General features: G+C 41.3%; 1 protein-coding gene across 5 annotated transcripts in view; it reads left to right on the plus strand.

Moving 5' to 3' along the window:
* Positions 1-15440: 15440 nt before the first annotated feature.
* tprb (translocated promoter region b, nuclear basket protein) overlaps positions 15441-27716 on the plus strand; it is an 88905-nt gene continuing 76629 nt past the window's right edge. For 4 of the 5 annotated variants that reach the window (XM_059984497.1, XM_059984499.1, XM_059984498.1 and 1 more), the window contains exon 1: positions 15441-15618. In XM_059984497.1, coding sequence (XP_059840480.1) covers positions 15465-15618 — 154 coding nt within the window. In that variant the 5' untranslated portion in view covers positions 15441-15464. The remainder of the gene's footprint in view (positions 15619-27716) is intronic. The other variant, XM_059984500.1, reaches the window with a different exon arrangement.

Raw genomic sequence — 27716 nt, forward strand, 5'->3', positions numbered from 1 at the left:
CTGTTTTAGACTAGTTTTGTGAATACATTTGCCTCTTGAAGCATCTCAAAAGCCATATTCATGACGAAAAGGAGGTAGCGATTTTTGGCTTCATTGAGGTTTAATCCGCTATGATCAATGTACAACTGCAGGCTCACATCTACTAAGAAGCCTGTGTCAGTGAGTGCGGTGGAGGGCTGAATGAAGCCTGTGGCAAGAGCTTCCTTTATATTTTTCTCCATTGTGTTTCTCCGTGGGCCTGAGAGCACATACAATTAATCCCAGCAGGAGGGGTGGGCAGCAGGTCTATAGCACAGTTGTAGGGTTGTTGTGGTGGAAGAGCTGAGGCACTTCCCTTGCTGAAGACCTCCCAATCCTTGTAGATGAAGGGATTTCAAATGGTTTGGGTGACCTTCCACTGAGGCTGACTCATGAGGCTTCTTAGCTGACAGGGATGATTTGATATATCTCAGAGTCCTCTCCTTAAGCTCTCAAAGTTCATTTGTAGAAACAGTGGCCAAATCAGAGTCCAGGTCACTGTCTGTATCCTCGGGCAACAGCATCTTCTGTAGACCTACTCCAGTCCTTAAGAGTGGACAAGCCAGTTCTGGCCAATGGGATTGTGCAAGTCCCAACACTGTCTAGCTGGGATCCCACATGAACCAGAGAGAGGGAATCTATCATTTAGGAAAGGTCCGAAGCAATGGCTTGGAGCCTAGGATCCAAGGATCAGTGGAAAAGAATCTTCCCTTAAGACTTGGCAGCTCAATTCCTTAAACTTAGTGGCATGTTTCCTAGACTGCTTGGGCATCTCCTTGGACCTCTCCTTGATCTGTTTTGTTGGTTATGAAGATACGATGGATAGATGCACTGGAGAAGAAACTAAGATAAAACATTTTTTTCCTCCCTGGTCAAATGAAATTGATAAATCCATTAAGCTTTGTAGAGATTTTAGTCCCATAGAATATTTTACCTACACGAATTTCTTATTTGCCCTGATTAAACAATTGTGACTAGTTTGTGCTGTTATGCAAATAATACCTTACAACAAAAACTAGTTCAGAATTATTGGTGCCCTATAAATTTAATGATATTTCAGAATCAGTCAGAATCAGTTTTAATATCATTGGCTTATCATTGTGAAATTTGTTGATATGTGGCAGCAGTACGCTGCAATACATAATAATAAAAAACCTGTAAATTGCAGTATTTATTTTTAGTTAAATTAAATACACAGTGCAAAAAGAAAAAGTATTGTTCATGGGTTTAGTGTCAATTCAGAAATCTGACGGCTGAGGTGAAGAAGCTGATCCTGAATCGCTGTGTGTGCGCCTTCAAGCTCCTGAATAGAGTCATAGAAAAGTAAAGCACAGAAACAGACCTTTCAGCTCATCTAGTCCATGCCAAACTATTTAAACTGCCTACTCCCATCGACCTGCCCTTCATACCTCTACCATCCATGTACCTATCCAAACTTCTCTTAAACATTGAATTCATGTTTGCGTACGCCACTTGGTCTGGCAGCTTGTTCCACACTCTCATAAACCTGAGTGAGGAAGTTTCCCCTCACCTTCCCTTTAGACATTTAACCTTTTACCCTATCCCATGACCATTCGTTGTAGTCCTACCCAACCTCTGTGGACAAAGCCTGCTTGCATTTACCCTATCTATACCCCTCATAATTTTGTATACCTCTATCAAATCTCCTCTCAGTCTTCCATGTCCCAATAATAAAATCCAAACCTATTCTTTCTTTCCTTATAACTTGGGCCCCCCCCCAGACCCAGCAACAGCCTTATAATTTTTTCTGTATACTTTCAATCTTATTTACATCTTTGCTATAAGTAGGTGACCAAAGCTACAAACAATATTCCAAATTAGGCCTTACCAACATCTTATACAACTTCAACATAACACTCCATATTCTGTACCCAGACTTTGATTTATGAAGTGCAATGTGGCAAAAGCTTTCTTTACAACCCTATTTACCTAAACCACTACTTTCAATGAATTATAGACTTGTGTTCCCAGATCCCTTTGTTCTTAAGCAATCTTCATTGCCCTACTATTTACCATGTAAGACCTACCCTGCTTGGTCCTACCAAAGTGCAACACCTCATGCTTGTCTGCATTAAATTCCATCTGCCATTTTTTTAGCCCATTTATCCATCTTGGTGTCATCTGCAAATTTGTTGATCCAGTTAGCCACATTATCATCTAATTTATTGATATGGGTGACAAACAACAGTGGGCACAGCACTGACTGCTGTGGCACTCCATTAGTCACAGGCCTCCAGCCAGAGAGGCAAATATCTACCACTATCTAACTATTTATCTACCCATGAAGGAATTTGTCAAATGCCTTATTAAGGTCCATGTGGAGAACATCCATGGGCTTGTCTTCATCAAGTTTCCTGGTAAGTTCCTTGAAAAACTCGAAGAGTGCTTGGTTATGACCTACCATGCACAAAGCAATGCTGTCTATCCATAATCAGTCCATGTCTATCCAAATACTTAAATATCCAATCAGTCAGAATACCTTCCAATAATTTTCCTACAACTGACAGCAGGCTCACCGGCCTGTAGTTACCTTGTTTATTTTTAGAGCCTTCCTTGAACAACGGAATAACAATGACTATCCTCCGATCCTCTGGTACCTCAGCTGTCGTTAAGGATGATTTAAATATCTCTGCCCCTGCAATTTCTACCCCTGCCTTCTGGAGGGTCCGAGGGAACACCTTGTCAGGCCCTGGGGATTTATCCACCATGATTTCTCTCACGACAGTAACACCACTTCCACCGCAATCTGTATAGGGCCCATGAACTTGATGCTGCTTTGCCTCACTTCTATACACTCTAAGTCCATCTCCTTAGCCAATACAGATGCAAAAAATGATTTAAGATCATCCCGATCTCTTTAGGCTCCATATATGGATTAATCTTTCCCACACTGTCGCATCTAAAACAGCAGCACCACAGAATACTGAGCTGCTAATCCTGCCCCTCCTGCAACTAAATCTCAACCAGGTGAAACGAATGGCATTGTGATCGATGAATGTAAGACACAACTTCTGTTATCTGCTCTGTCTCAATCTGTCATAGCAGATCAAGTATTACACACCTTGTTGGGATTTCTGTGTACTGATTAAGGTAACTTTAATGAACTCATTGACAAACTCTACCCCAATTAGTTCTTTTACAGTATGGGAGTCCCAGTCGATACGTGGAAAGCTAAAATCACCTACTGTAACAATCTTGTGTTTCTTCAATCAGTCTGTGATTGCTCTACAAATTTGTTCCTCTACATCCCTCAGACTGTTGGGTGGTCTGTAATACAGCTCCATTAATGTGGTCATACCTTTCTTATTCCTCATTTCCACCCATAATGTCTCACAAAACGAGCTCTCCTATCTGTCCTGACTGAGCGTTGCTGTGACATTTTCCCTGACTAATAATGCCTCCCCTCCTCCTTTAATCCTTCCTGTTCTGACATATCTAAAAGAATGGAGAATTGGAATATTGAGCTGCCGGTCCTGCCCCTCCTGTAACCAAGTCTCACTGATGGCTACAATATCATAATTCCAGGTGTTGATCCATGTCCTGACCTCATCTGCCTTTCCTATGATACTCCTTGCATTGAAATATACACATCTCAGGACAACGGTCGCACCATGCTCAACCTCCTCCCTATTGGTAGTAATGAGAAGAGGTCATGGCCTGGGTGATGGGGGTCCTTAATGATGGATGCCATCATTGCTTTTTTTGAGGCATTGCTCCTTGAAGATGTCCTAGATGAAGGGGAGGCTAGAGCTCATGACCGAGTTGATTGAATTCACAACTCTCTGCAGCTTACCCTTTCTGAACTCTTTGGCTTTACTGATATTGAGTGCAAGTTTATTGTTGTGACACCACTCAACCAGCTGATCTATCTTACTCCTGTATGCTTTCTCATCACCAACTGAAAGACTTCCAATAATAGATGTGTCATCAGCAAATTTATAGGTGGTTTTTTGACCTGTGCCTAGTCATGCGTGTAGAGAGCAGAGCAATGTGCCAAGAACACATCCTTGAGATGTGGCAATGTTGATTATCAGTGAGGTGGAGATGTTATTTCCTATCCACCCAGACTGGAGAGGGAGCTGAGGGTCCAGTTGTAGAGGGAGGTACACAGGCCAAAGATCTGGAGCTTTTTGATCTGTACTGAGGAATGACTGTGTTAAATGCTGAGCTGTAGTCAATGAAGAACAGCCTGATATAAATACTAGTACTGTCCAGGTGATTCAAGGCCGCATGAAGAGCCAATGAGATCACATCCACTGTAAACCTATTATGATAATAGACAAATTGCAGTACGTCCAAGTCCTTGCTTAGTCAGGAGTTGATTCTAGCTAGAACCAACCTCTCAAAGCACTTCATCACCGTAGTTATGAGTGTTGCTGGATAATAGTCGTTAAGGCAGCTCACCCTGCTCCTCTTGGGCACTGGTTTGATTGTTATCCTTCTGAAGTAGGTGGCAACTTCCGACTGTGGAAAATACTTTTGATTACACCCGCCAGTAGGTTGGCACAGGTTTTCAGAGCTCTACCGGGTACTGCATTGGGGACAGTCACTTTGCAAGGATTCATCCTGTTGAAAGACATTCTGATGTTGGCCTTCCAGACAGAGGTCACAGGGTCACTGGATGTGGCAAGGATCCTCATAGCTGTAGTTTTATTTTCCTTTTCAAAAAAATTATTAAGTCATCGAGCTTATTTGGGAATAAAGCATCGCTGCCATCTATCATGTTAAATTTCACTTTGTAAGAAGTAATGGCCTGTAAACTCTGCCAGAATTGATATGCCTCAATTGAAATTGCTCTTGAGCTAGGCCTCTAAGTTGTACCTTGTCTTTTTGTATCATCCTGGATCACCGGGACTATTTAGATGAACTTCAACTGCATGGGAAAACAAACCTATGACAAATTTTCCTGTTGGAGATCAGTTGATCATATGAAATGTTAGGGTTATGCAGTGTGGTAAACCATGTATAGCTGTCTGGACACGCCCCTCTGCTGACTGCTCCTGTGGCTCCCCCCACAGACCCCTGTATAAAGGTGATTGGAGGCACTGCTCCTCCCTCACTCTTCAACATGGTCGTGCTCCATTTTCACTGCTAATAAAAGCTTATTGTTACGTACTCTACTTCCAGTCTCTTAGAGTTATTGATAGTGCATCATGCAGATTACAATACCTCCCGAATAGACAACGTCACCTATGCAGACACGCTTTCTTTTATTACTGTATATTCAGTCACGTGGTGTTATCATCAACGGACAGAGAGAAAAACATAATTTGGTCCTAACCTAAACAATTTTCATGATTTGAAGAATTGTAAAACTGCCTTACAGCTATGCCATGACTGTGCTCACTCTCATAATAAATAATGTGATCCTTCGGTTCACTTGGAAGATAGAAATTTCAGATGACAAACATTGTTCGGAAATACCGGCTATCAGAGGATCACCCACATTTTAAAATTTATGAAGGAATAATTTGATGATTTAATCTATGTGTATATCAAAACAGTCCAGCTTTAAGGACGGTTTATGATTAATGTAACAAAGAATGATCTTGAAGCATTTGATATTCGTCAACAATGACTAGGAGAAATTCAGATAAATTTTTAAAAACTATTTCTCTGTGCATTACAAGAGTAACTGAACTGACACTAACAGGTGAGTGAGGCACCTCCTTTCATAAGTTTCCTTTGAAGACTCATACTAAGTCTCTGACTTACTGCTCTGAAACAATATCTAATACCTTTCCAGTTGTTGAAAATTTAGCTTCTGCAGTAAGATTGTTGCAACAGTTTCTGGATAGATTGGTACTATTTGGATTACAGATTTCTTTGCAGCTTTCCAATGGACAATTCCCTTACCCAATGGAATTATTGTTTTTGTATTGCTTTTTTAGCTGAGACATTGAAGTCTGCAAGGATGGAAGTTTAGTGACTTGTGCTCTTTGTATACTGGCTTCACGACGGGAAATTCTAAAACCTGGCCTGTGTTATCAAGGACTATCTCTATGTCTGCCTTACTATACACAGCTTTGTATTCACCATTTATCTATTTCTCTGGTTCATTCGCAACCCTAATAGATTGAAGAGTGAAGACCACCCTTATCATGTTATCCTTTTCCTTTCCTAATGTTATATATGGATATACATGTTTCTTGCTTCATCTTGAGGGGGTTTGGGATGTGTCTGTCTTGAATTATTGGTCTAATAACATAACCTCACAGAAAGATAAATCAAACATTATTTTATCACATACCTATTTGGATGTTGCATATTTACTTTTAAATGTGGGTAACTTTTATTTATATATAGTTCATAATATTTTATATAATGTACTTTGTAAATGAGTTGTTCATTACTAATGGTAGCATTGTGCTATCATGATTTATACCTTTGACTTGCAAAACCATTTATCTTACTATATTTGTGTGTTATGATATATAATGGTAAAAGGACTTTCCAGAAGGAGAAAGAGAGCTACCCCAGAGGAATGCTAAACTCCTGATACCATTTTTACTTATTCTGTTGTTATTTCTTCAGAAATGGAAATGTAATACTAGCAGCTTTGAGATCTACAAAGCTTTAAACCTTGTTATAAGGTAGAACTATGTGAATGTGTATATTTGCGATTTTGGTATAAACATACAGTCGGCCCTCCTTATCCACGAGTTCCGCATGCGCGAATTCAACCAACTGTGAATTGAGAAAACCCATACGTGCTCTTCCAGCACTTGTTGTTTGAGCATTATTCGAAGCCTTCATGTCACCAGAGGGACAACAACATGCCAACAACCACTGCAAGATTTGTTTCATGATGCAAAGAAAAAGAAGAGACAGATTCCTAAAACAATGTTTCTAACTAAAACATCTGCAATTCTGAAGTCTCGACATTCAATGCTGTAAGATCCACAGCCCTCCACCTCCACAATTTCTGACTTTAGTATTATTGAGCCTCCTCCAAAGCATTCTTACTCCCTAAACAAGTGTAGCAACTGCTGTACAGGTATTACAAGTTTTACTCATTGTTCGATCATTTTTCACCTGGGGTCTTGTTCGTTCACAGCTTGTGTTGTGAGCAAGAGGAACATGTACAGTTTTTTCTTGTCAATAATCCCTAAACAAGACAGTTTCACAACTATTTACATAGCATTTCATTGTATTAGGTGTTATAAATTCTGTAATCTAGAGATGATTAAAAGATTTACTCGTTGTTTAATCATGGTTCACCTCATGTCTCATTCGTTCACTGTTTGTGTTGTGAGCGAGAGGAACATGTTCAGTTTTTTCTTGTCAATATTCCCGAAACATTACAGTATAACAACTATTTACATAGCATTTACTTTGTATTAAGTGTTATAAGTAGAGATGATTTAAAGTATACAGGAGGATGTGCATAGGTTATATGCAAATACTACACCATTTTATATAAGGGACTTGAGCATCCACGTTTTTTGGTATCCGCGGGAGATCCCAGAACCAATCCCTTGCAGATAAAGAGGGCTGACTGTATATTGTGTATGTGGTACTCCTACAGTGCAACAAATTGGACACCAGGCCTACAAGTACCACTATTCATGCTATATTTAAAGTTATAAGAACAATTTGTACATTTGGTTGGTAAAATTCCATTGTTCGACAGAGCAGACTGAGTATTCTGGGAACCCACAGAAGTTGGGTAGAATGATCAATTAGGCTCAATCCTTAGCAGAATAAAGAGGGAAACCTGAACAATTATACCCAGAGTCCAGGGTCACAAAAATGGGAAGAAACTTATGCAGATTGTATTGTTGGTATCAGAATGTTAATTTACTGCATACCAATAGTGTTCACTCCCATGGGAGGGGCATACCCAACCCCTATGTTCCGACATTTTTTTGTGGAGCTTAGAAATAAAAATATAGACAGAATTATAAAAAGGACAACTGTACTCTTCTGTAAATGTTTTGTTTTTTAGGTGTATTATTATATTGCAAAATCATGTAGCTGATATCATTTTCTATAAGCAAAATGTGAGATTACTAGTCCTTGGGCAAAAGATGACAGTAATACATAGCAGTAACTTGTTTACGAGACTTGTTTTCAGAAAACCCGAGTAAAGTAGTGCACCTCATTGAAAAGAATGGGAACATCCCTGTGAAAGAGTCCAACTATCTTATTGAAAGACATTGCCAGCTGACCTGATGAGCTACCAGTGACAGAGACAGTGATTCAAAGTTGCATCAAGGAAATGACAAGAATTGTTTGTGAGGAAGAAGATTTTAAAGATGGACTGATATGGACATTGATGTGTTGTTGCTGTGTATTTATGGAAAATTATAGTGGTGGCATTCCTTTGAGGTTTGGTAAATGCGTGCAGCTGAGATTGAGGAAGTTAATACTCCAATGAGAAAATCACATGGAACCCCTACATTGGGAAGTATTCAATGAATTCTTTGAGCATCAGATTGAAGAGAGCCTTTCCAGCACTGGTAACCTCGTGGAACGGCTGGTGGAATGATAGTCTGCTCCCAAGGGAAGTCTCAGCAGGAGTCACAATCTTGAAGCTGATATCCATTGGAAAAAGCTGGACTGGAAATTTTTGCTTAGCTGGCTGGAGGTGGGGGGGGGGAGGGTGGTGTGATGGATATTCCCTTTCTGATGTTTTGCCAAGTTTGCTTTCTAATCACAGCAGTTGTCAGCTGTAAGATAACAAACTGATAAAGGTAAACTTCCATATATTGCTTTGCTTAGGTTCTGGTTGTAAATGGAAGTCAGTTTTTTGTAAATGGCAAGCAGTAGTCGGTTTGAAGTTAAAACTAGTGCTGTTTATAGAGCAGCTTTGCAGGTGCTCTATCTGAAGAAGGTGCAAGCTCGCTATACCTGCTTTATTACCACTCAAGGGTGCAATATAAGACAATGGGTTGTTTAAATTGGCTTCAAAGTTCAGAGTTTACTGTAAATTTATTATCAAAGTGCATATATACCTCCATATACAATCCTGAGATCCATTTCTTGTGAGCATTCACAGTAAGTATGAGAAATACAATAGAATCAATGAAAGAGCACCCTCAACAGGACAGACAAACCAGCTATGTGAAAAAGACGACAAACTGTGCAAATACAAAATAACAACAACACCACCAATAACAATAATGACAGAAGGTAAAACATATGTCTAACTAAAGGAGAAATCACAAATGACCTACCAAAATATCATCCTATTACTTGTTTACAAACTATAGGAAAAATTGTATCATCATCTGTCTTGGAACAAATCACTCCTCACTTAGACAACCATGATATACTGTGTGTACAGAAGAGCAGAAAGGATGTCATATAGGTGCAAAAAGATGTAAAGAACAACTGATAATACATTTTGAAATTCTAAATCAAGCCCGGTGGAAAAGTGGAAATCTTCCATGTTTTTATATTCCTACCAAAAAGCTTTGATTCTGTTCCACATTCATGGTTAATGGAAGCTCTTTATATATGTAAACCACCTCAATACTTGTGAAATTCCTACAACATCTAATGAAGAATTGGTATACTATAATCACACTATTAACTAGCAAAAAAGAACAGTCACTGTTATCATAATAAACCAAGTTGAATCTCTAAGCCCACCATGATTTTGTCTCACTTTAAACCCACTCTAATTTACTGAACATTAAATATAAAGAAAGGTGCAATAGAAAAAAGTAGAATATAAAACTGAGCAGCAGGATAAAATATAACTGTTGGATGAACATGAAATATATATCTGGAATTTCATAAGCAAAGAAAATAGGTCATAATATGATAACAGGAAAAACCTTGACAGAATTTACTTAGAGGCTTAAGAAAATCTGCCAAGCAGATCTCAATAATAAAAATATAACAAAGGCAATAAACAATTTTGCTATGATTGTATTAATGTATTCTTTTGGCATAATATCTAGGTCTGAAACTGATCTGGAAAACTTACAAAGAAAACTAAGAACAAAAATGACAAATTTTAGAAAATGCTATGTACACTTGAACACACTTAGATTAAAACTAGGACAGAGGAAGAAAGGAGAATAGTGGACATTAAAAATTACACAACAGTTTGATAAAACTTCTAAGGATATATTTTCATCAATGAAAACAGCACTCCATGCGAGCATATACAATTCTGATAAGTACCAACCACTAAACTTAAAAGAAAGCACAACCCAGAAAAATGATCACCGTAGAAGGAAAAGTTAACCAATGGAAGAGCATGACTCTCCATGGAAGACATCCCCATGATCTGAGCAGAGTAGATGTCGACGAGAAAGTGTCAAATGCCTGGCTCAGAATTGGAAACCTCTTCCAAGAAACAGAAGGATCAGTTCCTTGTGGCAGCACAGGACCAGGCAGTTAACACAAAAATTCATCAGAAATACATCATAAAAGACCAAGAAATTTAAGATGATGAATGCAGAAAATGCTAAGAGAAACCACAAACAATCCAACACAGTACAAGATCCTGCAGCAGTTTAACTCAATCTGATTACTTACACAGGCACAATCAAGCAGAACGCATCATTCACCAAAACCTTGCTTTAATATATAAACACACAAAAGACATCATATTTTATTATAACTCCAAGCCTGATCCAGTTTTAGAGTGACAGTGCTTCAAATTATATTACAACTGATATCTTATTACAGACAGGACAATCCATAATAACAGTCCAGATATACCATTACAGGATAAACAAGGAAGAACAACTTACTTAATAGATATAGACATTCCAAACATATACAACATACAGAAATCAAGAAGTGAAAACAGCAGAAATATGCTGAATTAAAAGAGGAAATTGAGAAACTATGGAACAAAAACAAGTATACATTTTCTTAATAGTAATGTTTACAAATAGTGTTATCCCAAAGTCACTACACAATAGCATTAAACAATTCAGCTGATACAGTAATAGTTAAGTAAATCTCCAGAAAACCATGATACTAAATGCCACTAGAATCATCCAAAGGTTCCTAGCAATTGAGAAATGAGTGTCCTTGGCTACGTCCATATCTCGGTTTTTACCACCTTAAGCTGAGAAAAAAAATAATAACAATAAATTAATAAGAAGTAAATATCACGAGCATGAGATGAAGATTCCTTGGAAGTGAGTCCATAGTTTGTGTGAACAGTTCAGTGATGGGAAGAGTGAAGTTATCCCCTCTGGCTCAAGAGCAATTGCGCTTGTGAATATGCACGTGTCAGCTAATTATTATTTCACTGTGATGGTATTTAACTCCATTCAGAAAATTCCAAGTACACAACATCAACCAATTCTATCCTGCTTGTTACTTCTTCAAAGAATTCCAACAGATTTGTCAAGCATGATTTTCCCTTGAGAAAACCGTGCTGACTACTGCCTATTTTATTCCGTGGCTTCAAGTGCCCCAAATGCACATTCTAAACAATCGACTCCAACATCTTACCAACCACTGAGGTCAGATTAACTAGCCTATAATTTCCTTTCTTCTGACTCTCTTCCTTCTTGAAGAGTGGAGTGACATTTGCAATTTTCTAGACTTCATACCAGAATCTTGTGATTCTTGGAAGATCATTACTAATGCCCCCGCGATCTCTTTAGCCACCTCTTTCTAGCAATCTACTTTCAGACCATTCAGTTTCCCAAGAACCTACTCTCTAGTAATAGTAACTTCATGCTCCCTGACACCTGGAGCTTCCGCCATACTGCTAGTGCCTTCCACAGTGAAGACTGATGCAAAATAATTATTCAGTTCATTTGCCATTTCCTTGTTCTCCCATTACTACCTTTAATGACATCCTTCCTGTAGCTGGTGACCGGAAATGCACACAGTTCTCCAAACATGTACAGTTGTAATATGACTTCCCAAATCTATGCCCTGACCAATGAATGCAATGATGACAAAAGTCTTCTTAATCACTAGGTAATATATGATAACTTACATGTAATTCAATAATAAACTCAGAACCAGGTTAATTATCATCGGCGCATGTTATGAAATTTATTAACTTAGTAGCAGCGTTCAATGCAATACATAACATAGAAAAGATAATGAATAAATAAGTAAATCAATTACAGTATCTGTATATTGAATTGATTAAAAATGTTGCAAAAACAGAAATAATATATATTTAAAAGGTGATGTAGTGTTCAAGGGTTCAATGTTCATTTAGGAATTGGATTGCAGAGGGGAAGAAGCTGTTCCTGAATCACTGAGTGTGTGCCTTCAGGCTTCTGTACCTCCTACCTGATGGTAACAGTGAGAAAAGGGCATGTCCTGAGTGCTGGAGGTCCTTAATAATGAACGCTGCCTTTCTGAGACACCGCTTCTTGAAGATGTCCTGGGTATTTTTTGGGCTAGTACCCAAGATAGAGTCGACTAAATTTATAACCCTCTGCAGCTTCTTTTGATCGTGTGCTGTAACCCCCCCCCCCCCCCCATCCATTCCAGACAGTGATGCAACCTGTCAAATGCTCTCCATGGCACATCTATAGAAGTTTTTGAGTGTATTTGTTGACATACCAAATCTCTTCAAACTCCTATTGAAGTATAGATGCTGTCTTGCCTTCTTTATAGCTGCATAGATATGTTGGGACCAGGTTAGATCCTCAGAGATCTTGACACCCAGGAGCTTGAAACTGTTCACTCTCTCCACTTCTGATTCCTCTATGAGGATTGGTATCTGTTCCTTTGTCTTACCCTTCCTGAAGTCCACAATCAGTTTTTTTGTCTTACTGACGTTGAGTGCCAGGTTGTTGCTGCAACACCACTCCACTAGTTGGCATATCTCACTCCTGTACGCCAGCTCATCACCATCTGAGATTCTACCAACAATGGTTATATCATCAGCAAATTTATAGATGGTATTTGAGCTATGCCTAGCCACAGAGTCATGGGTATAGATAGAGTAGAGCAGCGGGCTAAGCACACACCCCTGAGGTGCACCAGTGTTGATCATCAGCGAGGAGGATATGTTATCACCAATTTGTTGCCTTCCGGTTAGGAAGTTAAGGATTCAATTGCAGAGGGAGGTATAGAGGCCCAGGTTCTGTAACTTCTCAATTAGGGTTGTGGGAATGATGGTATTAAATGTTGAGTTATAGTTGATGAACAGCATCCTGACATAGTGTTTATGTTGTCCAGGTGGTCTAAAGCCATGTGAAGAGTAATTGAGATTGCATCTGTCAATGACCTACTGTGACGATAGGCAAATTTCAATGGGTCTAGGTCCTTGCTGAAGCAGGAGTTCAGTCTAGTCATGACCAACCTCTCAAAGCATTTCATCACTGTAGATGTGAGTGAGGCAGATCACATTATTCTTAGGCGCTGGTATAATTGTTGCCTTTTTGAAGCAAATCGGAACTTCTGCCCATAGCAATGAGAGGTTGAAAATGTTCTTGAATACTCCCGCCAGTTGGTTGGCACAGGTTATCAGAGCCTTACCAGGTATTCCATTAGGACCTTTCGACTTGGGAGGGTTCACCCTCTTTAAAGACAGCCTAACATCAGCCTCTGAGACAGAGATCAATTTGAACTTCTTCACTACCCTATCTAACTGTGTCACCATATTCAGGGATTATGCACTTATTTCAGTTCTGCAATCATTTTTACGTATATGTCAATAATTTGGAAGGGGGAAATTAATGGCTTTGTCATAAAGTTTGCAGACGATATGAAGACAGGCGGAAGGGCAGATAGTTTTGAAGAAGTAGAGCGGCAACAGAAGGACTTTGATTAGGAGAATAGGCAAAGAACTGGCAGATGGAATACAGTGTTGGGAAGTGAAAGGGTAGACCATTTTCTAAATGGAGAGAAAATGCAAAAATCTGAGGAGCAAAGGGACTTGGGAATCCTCATGCAGGGTTCCCTAAAGGTTAATTTTGCAGGCTGAGTTTGTGGCAAGGAAGGCAAATGCAATATTAGCATTCATTTCAAGAGGACTAGAATAGAAAAGTAAAGATGTAATGTTGACACTTTATAAAGGAATGGTGAAGTCTCACTTGGAGAACCGTGAGCAGTTTTGGGCTCTTTGTCTTAGAAAGGATGTGCTGAAACTGGAGAGGGATCAAAGGAGGTTCATGAAAATGATTCCAGGATTATATAGCTTGTCATATGAAGAGCATTTGATGGTTCTGGGATTGTATTCACTGGAATTCAGAATTCAGAAGGCCTTAATAGAGTGGAAGTGCAGAGGGTGTTTTCTGTGGTGGGAGAGTCTAAGACCAGAGGATACAGACTCAGAATAGAGGGGCGTCCTTTTAGAACATAGATGAGAAAATATTTCTTTAGCCAGAGAGTGAAGGAATCTGTGGAATTTGTTGCCATAGCAGCTGTGAAGGCCAAATCTGTATGTATGTTTAAGGCAAAGGTTGATAGATTCTTAATTGGTCAGAGCATGAATGGATACAGGGAAAACACAGGAGATTGGGGCTGAGAGGAAAAATGGGTCAGCCACGATGAAACAGCAGAGTAGACTTGATGGGCCAAATGGCCTATTTCCCCCCTATATCTTATAGATAGATAGATACTTTATTCATCCCCAAGGGGAAATTCAACATTTTTCCAGTGTCCCATACACTTATTGTATTTATGGCCTTAAACTCTGCCTGGGTTTTACAGGGAGAGGCTTTACAACCACCTCTAGGGTCCTGCCACATCTTGGCCTATTTTCCCAGGTGATAAAAATCCTGTTGTTGTCTTAGACAATCTTCTTCACTATCCTCCACACCACCATCTTTGGCATCATCTATAAATTTGCTTCCTCTGCCAACTAGTCTCATCCAAATCTTTAATATATTTGACGTCAAACCAATCGTCTTCAGTTCTGTATACACACATAACTACTTTGTTAATATTTTATATATTATCACTTCTTATGATATAATTTAATGTATGAGGGGAGTTAATGATTTCTTTCTTTAAAAGAAAACAATCTATGTGTAAATTTAATTTTAAGAGCTGAGCACCACCTTGACTCATTATTTACAGAAGTGGACTCTACTGTATGACCACAGCTGCCAATAGTTATTCTATTGCGAGGTCTATCTCATCTGCCCCGAACATGCTCATTAAAATTGGAGAAGCCCATCGAGATCACGAGCCGGTGTTTTTCCGCATTCCTGAGCACGGACGCGACGCCGAAGCGCGAGTCAACCGGATGCGCGACGCCTGTTGGGAAATGTAGTTCAATTGGGGGGGGGAACGCAAATGTTCAATGTAATGTGTGGAGGATTCTGACCACGGTTGATGACTGTGATACACTCTCTGCGTTGCGCGTGTGTAAGAAAACCCTGCAGGGAGGTGATATTATAGCCTGCAATTTCTGCATTACATTTGTCGCTCCCAAAGGGAAATACGCGCTGACCGCCTGGGCCCGCCTAGCGCCAGCGTCAGCGTCAGTGGCGGGAGGCGGGCGGCGGGCGGGTTGTCGAGGCGGATGTAAGATGGCGGCGTCTGTGTTGCAGCCGTTGCTCGACCGCGCTGAATTTGCCAAAATACCGAAAAATGTTATATCCAAGATCGAGAAGCTAATCTCTGATAAAGATGTCGAATACGATATTCTGAGGGCGAAATGTGAGCGTTTGAAAGTAGACAGCGGTATGTAAATAATACAAGTGCGTAGAAGCCAGTGGTTGGCCTCAGGTTGCCACAGCTATCAGATGCTCTTTCGTTTCAGTTCTTTGGAGAGTTTGTTATTTATTTCTAATCCATTCTAGGGCATTTTTATAATGAAAAGTCAACCGTCTTAAATGGTGACTCGTCCTTCTAGAAATGTTGCGTGGACTATTTCCGATCTTATATTTTAACGTTTTGCATTGTGTTACTAGTTTTTTAAAAGTTGCTGGAACTTGTCCTATCTATAAAAAGTTATAATTCAGTTTGATGGGATTGTATTCACACTAATTAAGGATGCGTTCATTTTTGTACATATGAAATTATCCTATTATGTAATAATCATAACGAACACGTGCAAACAGCAGTTGAAAGAATTATAAACAATAGTGTTTTTGGAGTTGATGATTCTAAGCTCCCAATATTAATTTGGACCCTTTCAATGTCAGGGGCTTAAATAGGGGGACAGTTTGTTAGGTTCATTTGGGAGTGTTTCTTGAAATAATGGAAGACCATAAAACAAATGAGCAGCATTGGGCCTGTTGAATCTGCTCCCCACCATTCAATGATGGCTCATTTATTTTCCATCTTAACCCCATTCGCCTGCCTTCCAATAACGTTGGACACTTACTAATCAAGAACCTGTCAACCTCTGCTTTATCTAATGATTTGTCTCTCATGGCTGTTTGTCTCAATAAATTCCAAGGTTCACCACCCTCTGGCAAAAGAAATTCCTTCTCTCAAAGGTGGTGCTGCAGTAGTCTGGTGGATGGACCTCTACCTCACTGAGGGCAAATGGCAGCTCTCTGACACCTCCTCTTACTTAGCCCTGGAACAAGACCCCACCAAAAAAACATCAAACCATTGTCTCCCATACCATCACTTATCAACTCCGGAGATCTTCCATCCTCAGCCAAAAAACTTATAATTCCCACACCCCGCACTGCTCGGTTTTACCTCCTCCCCAAGATTCATAAGCCTGACTGTCCTGGTAGGCCCATAGTTTCGGCTTGCTCCTGCCCCACCGAACTTTTATTTGCCTACCTGGACTCCATTTTGTCACCCATAGTTCAGTCGCTCACTACCTACATCTGGGATACATCCCATGTCGTCCACCTCTTCAATAACTTCCAGTTCCCCAATGCTGACGGCTTCATTTTCACTATGGATGTCCAGTCCTTATACACTTCAATTCCCCATCAAGAAGGCCTCAAAGCCCTCCGCTACTTTCTTGACAATAGACCTCACCAGTTCCCCAAAATCACCACACTCCTCTGGGTGGCGGAACTGGTACTCACACTTAATAACTTCTCTTCTGGCTCTTCCTACTTTCTTCAGACCAAGGGTATAGCACGTGGGCCCCAGCTATGCCTGCCTCTTCGTGGGTTATGTGGAACAGTCTATGCTCCAAATCTATACTGGTACTGCTTCCCGACTTTTCCTTCACTACATTGACGGCTACATTGGTGCTGCTTCCTGCACCCATGCTGAGCTCGTCAATTTCATCGACTTTGCCTCTAACTTCCACCCAGCCCTCAAATTCACATGGTCCATCTTGGATACTTCTCTCCCCTTTCTCGATCTCTCGGTCTCCATCTCTGGAGACAGACTGTCCACTGATCTACTGACTCTCATAACTACCTCGACTATACCTCTTCCCAACCTACCAAATGCAAAAATGCTGTTCCCTATTCCCAGTTCCTCTGTCTCCGCCGCATCTGTTCCCAGGATGAGGCTTTCTGTTCTATGACATCCCAAATGTCTTCTTTCTTTAAGAATCATGGTTTCCCTTCTGCCGTCATCAACGATGCCCTTACCCGCATCTCCTCTATTTCCTGCACTTCGGCCCTCACCCCATCCTCCCGTCACCACAACAGGGTGTTCCCCTTGTCCTCACTTACCACCCCACCAGCATCCAGTGCTCCAGGTGCGGCCTCCTCTACACCGGCGAGACCCGACAAAGATTGTGGGACCGCTTCGTCGAGCACCTCCGCTCCATCCACCATAACAGACAGGATCTCCCGGTTGCCACCCACTTCAACTCTGCTTCACATTCCCATTTGGATATGTCCATACATGGCCGCCTGTACTGCCATGATGAGGGCAAACTCGGGTTGGAGGAGCAACAACTCATATGCTGTCTGGGTAGTCTCCAGCCCCTTGGTATGAACATTGATTTTTCCAACCTACGGTAATTCCCTCCCTCTCCTTTCCCCCATCCCGCTTTCACTCTGTCTCCTCTTCTAGCTGCTTATCACCTGTCTCATGATTCTGTCTTCTTCTACTACCCATAATTCTTTCCCCTTAGATTCCTTCTTCACCTCTCCTGCCTATCCCCTCCCCCACCACTTGATCTTTCCTTTGGTTTTTCACCAGGGATCTTCCACCCTGCCCCCACCTTCATTATGGGGCCCCTGCCCCCTCCTTCTTCAGTCTTGATGAAGGATCTTGGCCCGAAACATTGACTGCTTGTTTCAGCGGATGCTGCCTGACCTGCTGAGTTCATCCAGCTTGTTTGTAGGTGTTGAAATTCCTTCTCATTCCTTTTCTAAAGGGATATCCTATTATGAGGCTGTGCTCTCTTCTAGACTCTCCCACTGTAAGAAATACCTCCGCATCTACTCTAGGTCTTTCAATATCACTGGATAACAAAGATTTTGCTTCCTAAATATTTTTCGGTGTACCTTATAGATTTTGAACTGGTGATCATGAAAATCACCATGACATTTCCTTATCATGCACCTTTTTTTTGAAATAGCCTACACATTTGTTATTTCAGTTCATAATTTAAATCAAAATGTTGTCCACAATGTAAGTTGATAAGTTTTCTATTTTGTCCAAATATGCCTAGGCGAGCTTGGGCAGGATGGATGATGCAGCAGACAGGTTATAGAAAAACTTTAAAGCATCATGTACACCAGTGGTCCCCAACCATCGGGCCGCAAAGCATATGCTACTAGGCCACGAGGAAACGATATCATTTGGCGATGTGAAACGATATGAGTCAGCTGCACCTTTCCTCATTCTCTGTCACACCCACTGTTGAACGCATGCGAGGTCATCAGTCGCCTAAATGCAGTGATGCCCTCACTCCAGGGATCACTAGTTGGCTTCAGGTAACTGGTCTCCTTGCGCAGCCAGCGAGAAGTGCCGTTGTTACTGGCCTGGAGCGTGGACAGATGGGCGCCGCCTCTAAGCCTGTTTACCACACCGACTGTTTGTGGGGAATCCAGTGCTAAAATATTCATAGATGACCTAATTCAGGCTCAGGGTTTCGTAAGTAGCAGAGCAGCTACCTCACTGCAATCTACTGAAAGTCATCCCTCGAGACAAACTTTTGTCAGCCGATAGATCCCATCTACCTACGAGGAGAGTGCGTGTCCTGTCGCATTCCTCACTCGGTTGCTCGCTCTCTCTGGACTACGACAGTTGCAGCCCTGGCACGGGGACCTCCGGCCCTGACCTTGTCCTCTTACCCCATCCACAACCAGCTGCACCTGGCCAAGGTGTCTGGCGTTGGGCGGTCAGGAGGCTGGAGTTTGGGCCTGGAGGCTGTCTAATGAGGCAGTGAAGCCCTCAAAATATGGGAAGAGGGGGTGGGGTGACCCTGTTGGTGAGGAATGAGATTCAGTCCTTGGCAAGAGGTGACTTGGGAACAGGGGAAGTAGAGTCTGTGTGGATTGAGCTGAGGAACAGTAAGGGTAAAAAGACCCTAATGGGTGTTGTGTACAGGCCCCCAAACAGTAGCGTGGATATTGGGTACAAGTTGATTAGGGAGTTAACATTGGCATGTGCTAAAGGTAATGCAGTCGTTATGGGAGATTTCAACATGCAGGTGAACTGGGAGAATCAGGTAGGTGCTGGACCCCAGGATAGGGAGTTTGTGGAATGTCTAAGGGATGTATTTTTGGAACAGCTTGTGCTTGAGCCAACCAGGAACGAGGCTATTTTGGACTTGGTGATGTGTAGTGAACAGGAATTGATAAGTGATCTTGAAGTAAAGGAGCCATTAGGAAGTAGTGATCATAACATGATAAGTTTTTATCTACAATTTGAGAGGGCTAAGGGCAGATCAGAGGTGTCAGTGTTGCAATTAAATAAAGGAGACTACGGAGCCATGAGGGAAGAGCTGGCCAAAGTTAAATGGGCGGATGCCCTGGCAGGAAAGACAGTGGATCAGCAGTGGCAGATATTTTTGGGGATAATACAAAAGATGCAAAAGCAGTTCATTCAAATGAGAAGGAAGGATTCAAAGAGGGGGAAGGGGCCTCAGTGGTTGACAAAGGAAGTCAGAGATTGTATAGCATTAAAGAAAAAGAAGTATGACAGGGCTAAGATGAGTGGGAATACAGATGATTGGGAAAGTTTTAAGGAACAGCAGATCTTAACTAAAAAAGCACTACGGAGAGAAAAAATCAGGTATGAGCTCAGTCTAGCCAGGAATATAAAAGGGGATAGCAAAAGCTTTTTTAGCTATGTGAAGAGAAAGAAGATAGTTAAGAACAATGTTGGCCCCTTGAAGAATGAATTGGGAGAAATTGTTATGGGAAACAGGGAAATGGCAACAGAATTTAATGCGTGCTTTAGATCTGTCTTCACCAGGGAGGACACAAGCAATCTCCCAGATGTATGGATGGGCCAGGGTCATAAGATATCAGAGGAATTGAGACAGATTGACATTAGGAAAGAAACTGTGATGAGTAGACTGGTAGGACTGAAGGCTAATAAATCCCCGGGTCCAGATGGTCTGCATCCGAGGGTTCTAAAAGCGGTGGCTCAGGAAATTGCGGATGCATTGGTAATCATTTTCCAATGTTCCTTAGATTCAGGATCAGTTCCTGAAGATTGGAGAGTGGCTAATGTTATCCCACTTTTCAAGAAGGGAGGGAAGGAGAAAACGGAGAACTATCGCCCTGTTAGCCTAACGTCAGTCGTGGGGAAGATGCTTGAGTCCATTATTAAGGACGAAGTAGTGGCACATCTTGATGGCAGTAATAGGATTAGGCCGAGCCAGCATGGATTTACCAAGGGCAAATCATGCTTAACTAATCTGTTGGAGTTTTTTGAGGGTGTAACAAGGATGTTAGACGAGGGTAAGCCAGTGGATGTTGTGTACCTAGATTTTCAGAAGGCATTCGATAAGGTGTCACATAGGAGATTGGTGAGTAAAATCAGAGCTCATGGCATTGGGGGCAGGGTTTCAACATGGATAGAAAACTGGTTGGCAGATAGAAAGCAAAGGGTAGCAGTGAATGGGTGTTTCTCGGACTGGCTGGAGGTGACTAGTGGGGTACCACAGGGCTCTGTATTGGGACCACAGCTCTTCACGATTTATATCAACGATTTCGATGAGGGCATTGAAAACTATATCAGCAAGTTTGCTGACGATACTAAAGTGGGTGGCAGTGTGACATGCGAAGAGGACGTTAGGAGAATACAGGGAGACTTGGATAGGCTGGGGGAGTGGGCAGATACTTGGCAGATGTCATTCAATGTGAATAAATGTGAAGTTATCCACTTTGGAAGCAGGAACAAGAGGGCAGAGTATTGTCTGAACAGTGTAGAGTTAGGTAAGGGAGAAGCAAAGAGACCTAGGAGTCCTAGTTCATCAGTCAATAAAGGTAAATGATCAAGTGCAACAGGCAGTGAAGAGGGCAAATGGAAAGTTGGCCTTTATTACAAGGGAAATTGTGCACAAGAGCAAGGATGTCCTTTTGCATTTGTACAGGGCCCTGGTGAGACCACACCTGGAATATTGTGTACAGTTTTGGTCTCCAGATTTAAGGAAGGACATTCTGGCAATTGAGGAGGTGCAGCGTAGATTCACTATTGATTCCTGGGATGGCAGGGCTGTCTTACGCAGAGAGATTGGAGAGATTGGGCTTGTACACACTGGAATTGAGGAGATTGAGAGGGGATCTGATTGAAACATTTAAGATAATTAAAGGATTTGATAGGATTGAGGCAGGAAATATGTTCCAGATGTTGGGAGAGTCCAGTACCAGAGGGCATGGATTGAGAATAAGAGGTCAGTTATTTAAAACAGAGTTGAGGAAGAGCTTCTTCTCCCAGAGAGTTGTGGAGGTGTGGAATGCACTGCCTTGGAAGACGGTGGAGGCCAATTCTCTGGATGCTTTCAAGAAGGAGCTAGATAGATATCTGATGGATAGGGGAATCAAGGGATATGGGGACAAGGCAGGGACTGGGTATTGATAGTGAATGATCAGCCATGATCTCAGAATGGCGGTGCAGACTCGAGGGGCCGAATGGTCTACTTCTGCACCTATTGTCTAAAACTGCTTCACCACCTTGAGTCCAAGCCCCCGCTCTTAAAAGACGAACCCGTTGAGTTTTTTGAGTGGAAAAAACATGAGCAGTGGGACAGAAGCAAGTATTGAGAGCCACGTAAACTTAATAGTGGAATAGACTGGACATAAGGAACCTCCTTCGAGTATGGCTGTATTCTGGTCATGTTTAACACCCCACCCCCCCACCTTTGGCCGGTCCACAAGAATATTGTCAATATTAAACTGGTCCACGGTGCAAAAAAGGTTGGCACACTTTTTGTGCATTGTTTACATGTATATCGGTTTGTGATCACATTGGTGTATGTATTTAAGATAATGAGTTCATATTGTATGTACTCATTATCTTAAAGTAATTGCATTTTCAGAAGTAATTATGATAGCAAAATGTCTTCCCAACATTGCAACAGCCACAATGCTTCTATTTCTGGTGAATGTATGCTTAAATCTCAGAAATGGAACATGACTACTTAGTAAGAAAGCTTATGAGCTTTACTTTCATTGTAAAATTGGTGACCAAGACACAGCCTGGGCTCCTCACATTTGTTGTTTAACTTGCACTGTTGATCTTAGAGCTTACTGTAGAGGTACAAGGAAGCCAATGTTGTTCACTGTCCTGGTGATATGGCAAGAGTAGAATGATCACGTGACAGACTGCTGTTTCTGAATGACTAGTGTGTCTGGTTTTGCTGCATAAAAAAAAACCCATGAAATTCATTGAATACCCCAATCTCCCTTCAGCCATGAGACTTGTGCTGCATGACAATCATTTTCCGGTACTGAAGCCACCAGAGACGTGGAGTCTAGTGGAGGCAGATGAAGATGCCATGATGCGTGAGCCAGGAATGGAAAATAACACTGAAACTGATGAAGACCCCTTTATGTCGAGTGAGCCTCATCTGATAACTCAATTTGAGTTAAATTTCCTGGTCAAATATTTGGGTTGGTCAAAGGCAAAAGCAGAATTACTGGGTTCAAGATGGCAAGGATGGAATCTCTTGACATCAGGCACAAATTTCTGTGAAAGATTTTGACATTTTGAAGTAGGCATTTTTGTTGGTTCATAGGTCAAACAGGTTATCAATAAGAGACAGTTCAAAGAACTTCTAATGAGACTGGAGAAAATCGCATGGAAGACATTCAAGAATGTTGTTGAAAACTTTCTAGGCAACTGCGGAGCACCAAACTACATGCAACTGGTTGACAACGTGCTTCAATCATATAAAACCATGAACTACAGCATGTCACTAAAGATTCATTTTAGACTTCTTCCTTGTAAATTTTGGCACTGTCAGTGATGACCATAGTGAAAGGTTTCACCATAATATTGTGGTCATGGCGAAATGGCAGCAGGGCAACTGAACTCCATCAATGCTGGCTGATTATTATTGGTCACCTAAGCAAGAAGCCTCAGACGCTGAGTACAAATGAAAATGATCAAAACATTTTTAGGTCAGTTGAACAATTGCAAAGTGTCAGTACTGTTAAGCAATTAAGCGCATTATATTCAATAATAGTTAATTGTTTCTCCAAATTTCTATGTTATACGAGTAGTCTGACATGTTTATATCCAACTTCAACTTATCTTAACCACAAAAGTTTCAGAGGACACAGAACTTCTGGAAAAATGTTGCTGTCCAGTGTATTTGGTATGTTTCAATGAGATTTCCTTCTCATTCTTCTAAACTCCAGTGAGTACAGGACCAGAGCCATCAAATACTACTCATACATTAACCCTTTCATTACCAGAATCATTATTGTCAACCCTCTGGACCCTCTCCAATGTCAGCAATTCCTTTCTTTGACAAGGATCCCAAAACTGCTCTCAATGCTCTAAATGCAGTCTGACCAATGCCTTATAAAGCCTCAGCATTATATCCTTGCTTTTATATTCTAGTAATATTTGGATGGTACAATGGGAAGGAGCCACACAAATCAAGTTTATTGTTATGTGGGCAGATATGGTGAGGCATGGTTAGTCTAGATGAGGGGTTCTCAACCTGGGGTCCACGGACCTCTTGGTTAGTGATAAAGGTCCATCGCATAAAAATGATTGGGAACCCCTGCTTTCGACCTTGTTTGGGGAATGAACTTGGCCAGGTGATTGATGTTCTGTGAGGGAACATGTTGGGAGCTCTGATTATAATTCTGTAGGTCATAAGATTGACACGGATGATTAAGGTGAAAGTGCTAAATTGGAGTTCGGCTAGTTACAATGGGGAGAGTATGTTGGGAGTAGTTTTTTGCAGTGAATCTCCATCTGACCTGTGTGGGTCTTATAAAAGGTGAGCTTAGGACCAGCACGATCCTGTAAGTATGAAAGGAGAATGGGAAGTTTTGAGAATATCATTGGCAGATGAGGAGAAGCTGAATGCATTTTAAATTACTAGCAAGAGGCTAGCTTGGGAGAGGGTAGTTCCATACAAGGGAAAAGGAAGTGGGAAGGTTTTAAATAAGTATTTGGTTGGTATTTACCAATGAGAGGGACATGGATGATGGTCAGCGCATGGTAGAATAGGTTGATTTAATGAGGAGGTATTGGGTCTCTTGAAATACATTGAAGTATATATGTCCAAAGGGCCTGATGGAACCTATCCCAAAATACTGATGGTGGCAATGGAGGAGATCACTTGATCCATGGAGAACTTTGTATCCTAATTGTCACAGTTAAGGTCCTAAAAACTGGAGAATTTCCAATGTATTGCTTTAAGGCAGCATTGGAGACATGCCAGTAAAAGGGTAGTAAGGCGAAATTATGAAGAAGATTCTAAGGGACAGGATTTACTTGCATTTGGAAAGGCATGGATTTGTTAGGGAAAGTTAGAATGGCTATATGCAGGAGAGGTTCTATCTTATGAATTTGTGTTATTTTTGATGAAGTGATGAAGATGGTCAATAAAGTCAGTAAGTTCTGGTTAACGATTTGACAAAGTTCTCTTGTTAGGCTGGTCCATAAGATTAAGCCACATGGACTCCCAAGATGAGTTGGTAAGTTGGGTACAAAATTGACTTAGTTGTTGTACATAGTTTAGTGGTGGAAGGGTGTTTCTGTGAAGTCTGACTAATGGTGTTCTGCATAGATTAATGCTGCAACTTCTATATGACAACGAACGTCTAGATGTAATTGTGGGTGATCTAATTGGTAAGTTTGCGGATATCATGAAAATTGGTGGAGTCGTGGATAGGAATGAAGGTTACTTAAGGATGCAGCAGGATTTTGGATCAGTTAGAAGTCTGGGCCAAGAAATGGCAAATGATCTTTAAATTGGATATGTGTGAGGCACTGCACTTTAGGTGGTGAAATGTAAGAGGAGAGAATACATACAGTAAATGGCAGGATGCTTGATGTTCAGAGGGATCTTGGGGTACAAGCTCACTGAAGTCATTGCAGCTGTATGGATTTTTGGTGAGGCCATTTGGAAGGAGTGTGTGACTCACTAGTATGTTTCTTGGATTGGAGAGTTTCACCTATAAGAGGTTGGACAAACTCAGATACTCATTGTTTTTGTTGGAACAAAAGAGGTATGACTGATAAAAGAATAAAAAAAATTACAAGAGGCTCAGTTAAGTCCTTTTGATATATCATACTAGAGTGCATAGGTTTAAGGTTGCTTTTGAAAAGTTGTTACCAATCATGGGCAAGTAAGTTTGATAAATGTAACTTGAGTTGACTGCAATAGTATTTTTTAATGAAGTGGAATGAATAATAATATGAATTGTATGCAGTTTTTAAAAGATTGAACTTTTTGATCAAATGTTATGTGTATTATGCATTATATAGACTGATAGAAACTATTCAATTCAAGGTTAATTGCAGCTTAATTGGGACACATTGGGACCAGTATATTTTGGCTGAACTAAGCAGCTGCCCCAATTAGCTGAAGTTTCATGGAAATATTTTAAAAAAAGACAAACTACCATTTAACTAAGTGCAATTTGTGTTTTTAAATTGAATACAGAACAAAATAAGAACACTACCAATTAAGTCAAGTAATTTTTATTGTCATTTCGACCATAACTGCTGGTACAGTACATAGTAAAAATGAGACAAATTTTTTTCAGGACCATGGTGTTACATGACACAGTGCAAAAACTAGTCTGAACCATGTAAAAAAAAAAACACAATACAGATAAAAAGCTACACTAGACTACAGACCTACCCAGGACTGCATAAAGTGCACAAAACAGTGCAGGCATTACAATAAATAATAAGACAATAGGGCAGTAAGGTGTCCAGTCCAGGTTCTGGGTATTGAGGAGTCTGATAGCTTGGGGGAAGAAATTCTTACATAGTCAGTTTCATGAGAGCCAGAATGCTTCGGTGCCTTTTCCCAGATGGCAGGAGGGAGAAGAGTTTATATGAGGGGTGTGTGGGGTCCTTCATGATGCTGTTTGCGGATGCAGCGTGTAGTGTAAATGTCCGTAATGGCGTGAGGAGAATCCCCGATGATCTTCTCAGCTGACCGCACTATCCACTGCAGGGTCTTGTGATCCGAAACAGTGCAATTTCTGAACCAGGCAGTGATGCAGCTGCTCAGGATACTGTTAATACAACTCCTGTAGCATGTGATGAGGATGGGGGGTGGGAGATGGACTTTGCTCAGCCTTTGCAGAAAGTAGAGAGGCTTTCTTTGCTATAGAGCTGGTTTTGAGGGACCAGGTGAGATTCTCCGCTTGGTGAACACCAAGAAATTTGGTGCACTTCATGATCTCTACTGAGGAGCCGTCGACGTTGTGTGGAGAGTGGTTGCTTCGTGCTCTCCTGAAGTCAACAACCATTTCTTTTGTTCACATTCAGAGACAGGTTGTTGGCTTTGCACCAGTCCGTTAGCTACTGCACCTCCTGTCTGTGTGCTGACTCGTCATTCTTGCTGATGAGACCCGCCACGGTCATGTCATTGGCGAACTTGATGATGTGGTTTGCAGCACAGTCATGGGTCAGCAGAGTGAACAGCAGTGGACTGAGCACGCAGCCCTGGGGGGCACCCATGCTCAGTGTGATGGTGTTGGAGATGCTGCTCCCGATCCGGACTGACTGAGGTCTCCCAGTCGGGAAGTCTAGGATCCAGTTGCAGAGGGAGGTGTTCAGGCCCAGTAGGCTCAGCTTTCCAATAAGTTTCTGATGGCTGATTGTGTTGAATGCTGAACTGAAGTCTGTGAACAGCATTGGAACATTCGTGTCTTTTTTGTCCAAATGGGTGAGGGCCAGGTGGAGGGTGATAGCAGTGGTGTTGTCTGTTGAGCGGTTGGGACTGTACGCAAACTGCAGGGGTCCAGTGAGGGAGACAGCAGGGCCTTGATATGCCTCATGACGATCCTCTCGAAACACTTCATGATGATGGATGTGAGTGCAATGGGACGGTAGTCATTTAGGCAGGACACTGAAGACTTCTTTAGGCACGGGGATGATGGTGATGGCCTTCAAGCATGTTGGAACGGTGGCGCTGCTCAGGGAGATACCTCTACACTGAATTCATTCCTAATGATTATCAACGCAGGAATTTATTCAGTGTATGAATGGTGCTGTATTCTGTTGATTGACAGTAAATGTGAACAAAATCAGTGCAGACACCTAGTATAGATAATGGACTGCCTTCAAACTATGTTTTCGATGACTGCATCCTCCAAATCTTCATTTTCATTGTAACATTCAAGATGATTGTTGATATCTTCAAATTCTTTGTAATTCTTAACTTGTTGAACTAGTGAAATAATTTTATTTTCACTCCCAGCTGTTTCTGGTATCTTCAAGGCTGAATGCTTGAAACTGCAAAGAAC

Source organism: Hypanus sabinus, chromosome 11 (assembly GCF_030144855.1).
Source record: "Hypanus sabinus isolate sHypSab1 chromosome 11, sHypSab1.hap1, whole genome shotgun sequence".
In the NCBI taxonomy this organism is placed as follows: Eukaryota; Metazoa; Chordata; class Chondrichthyes; order Myliobatiformes; family Dasyatidae; genus Hypanus; species Hypanus sabinus.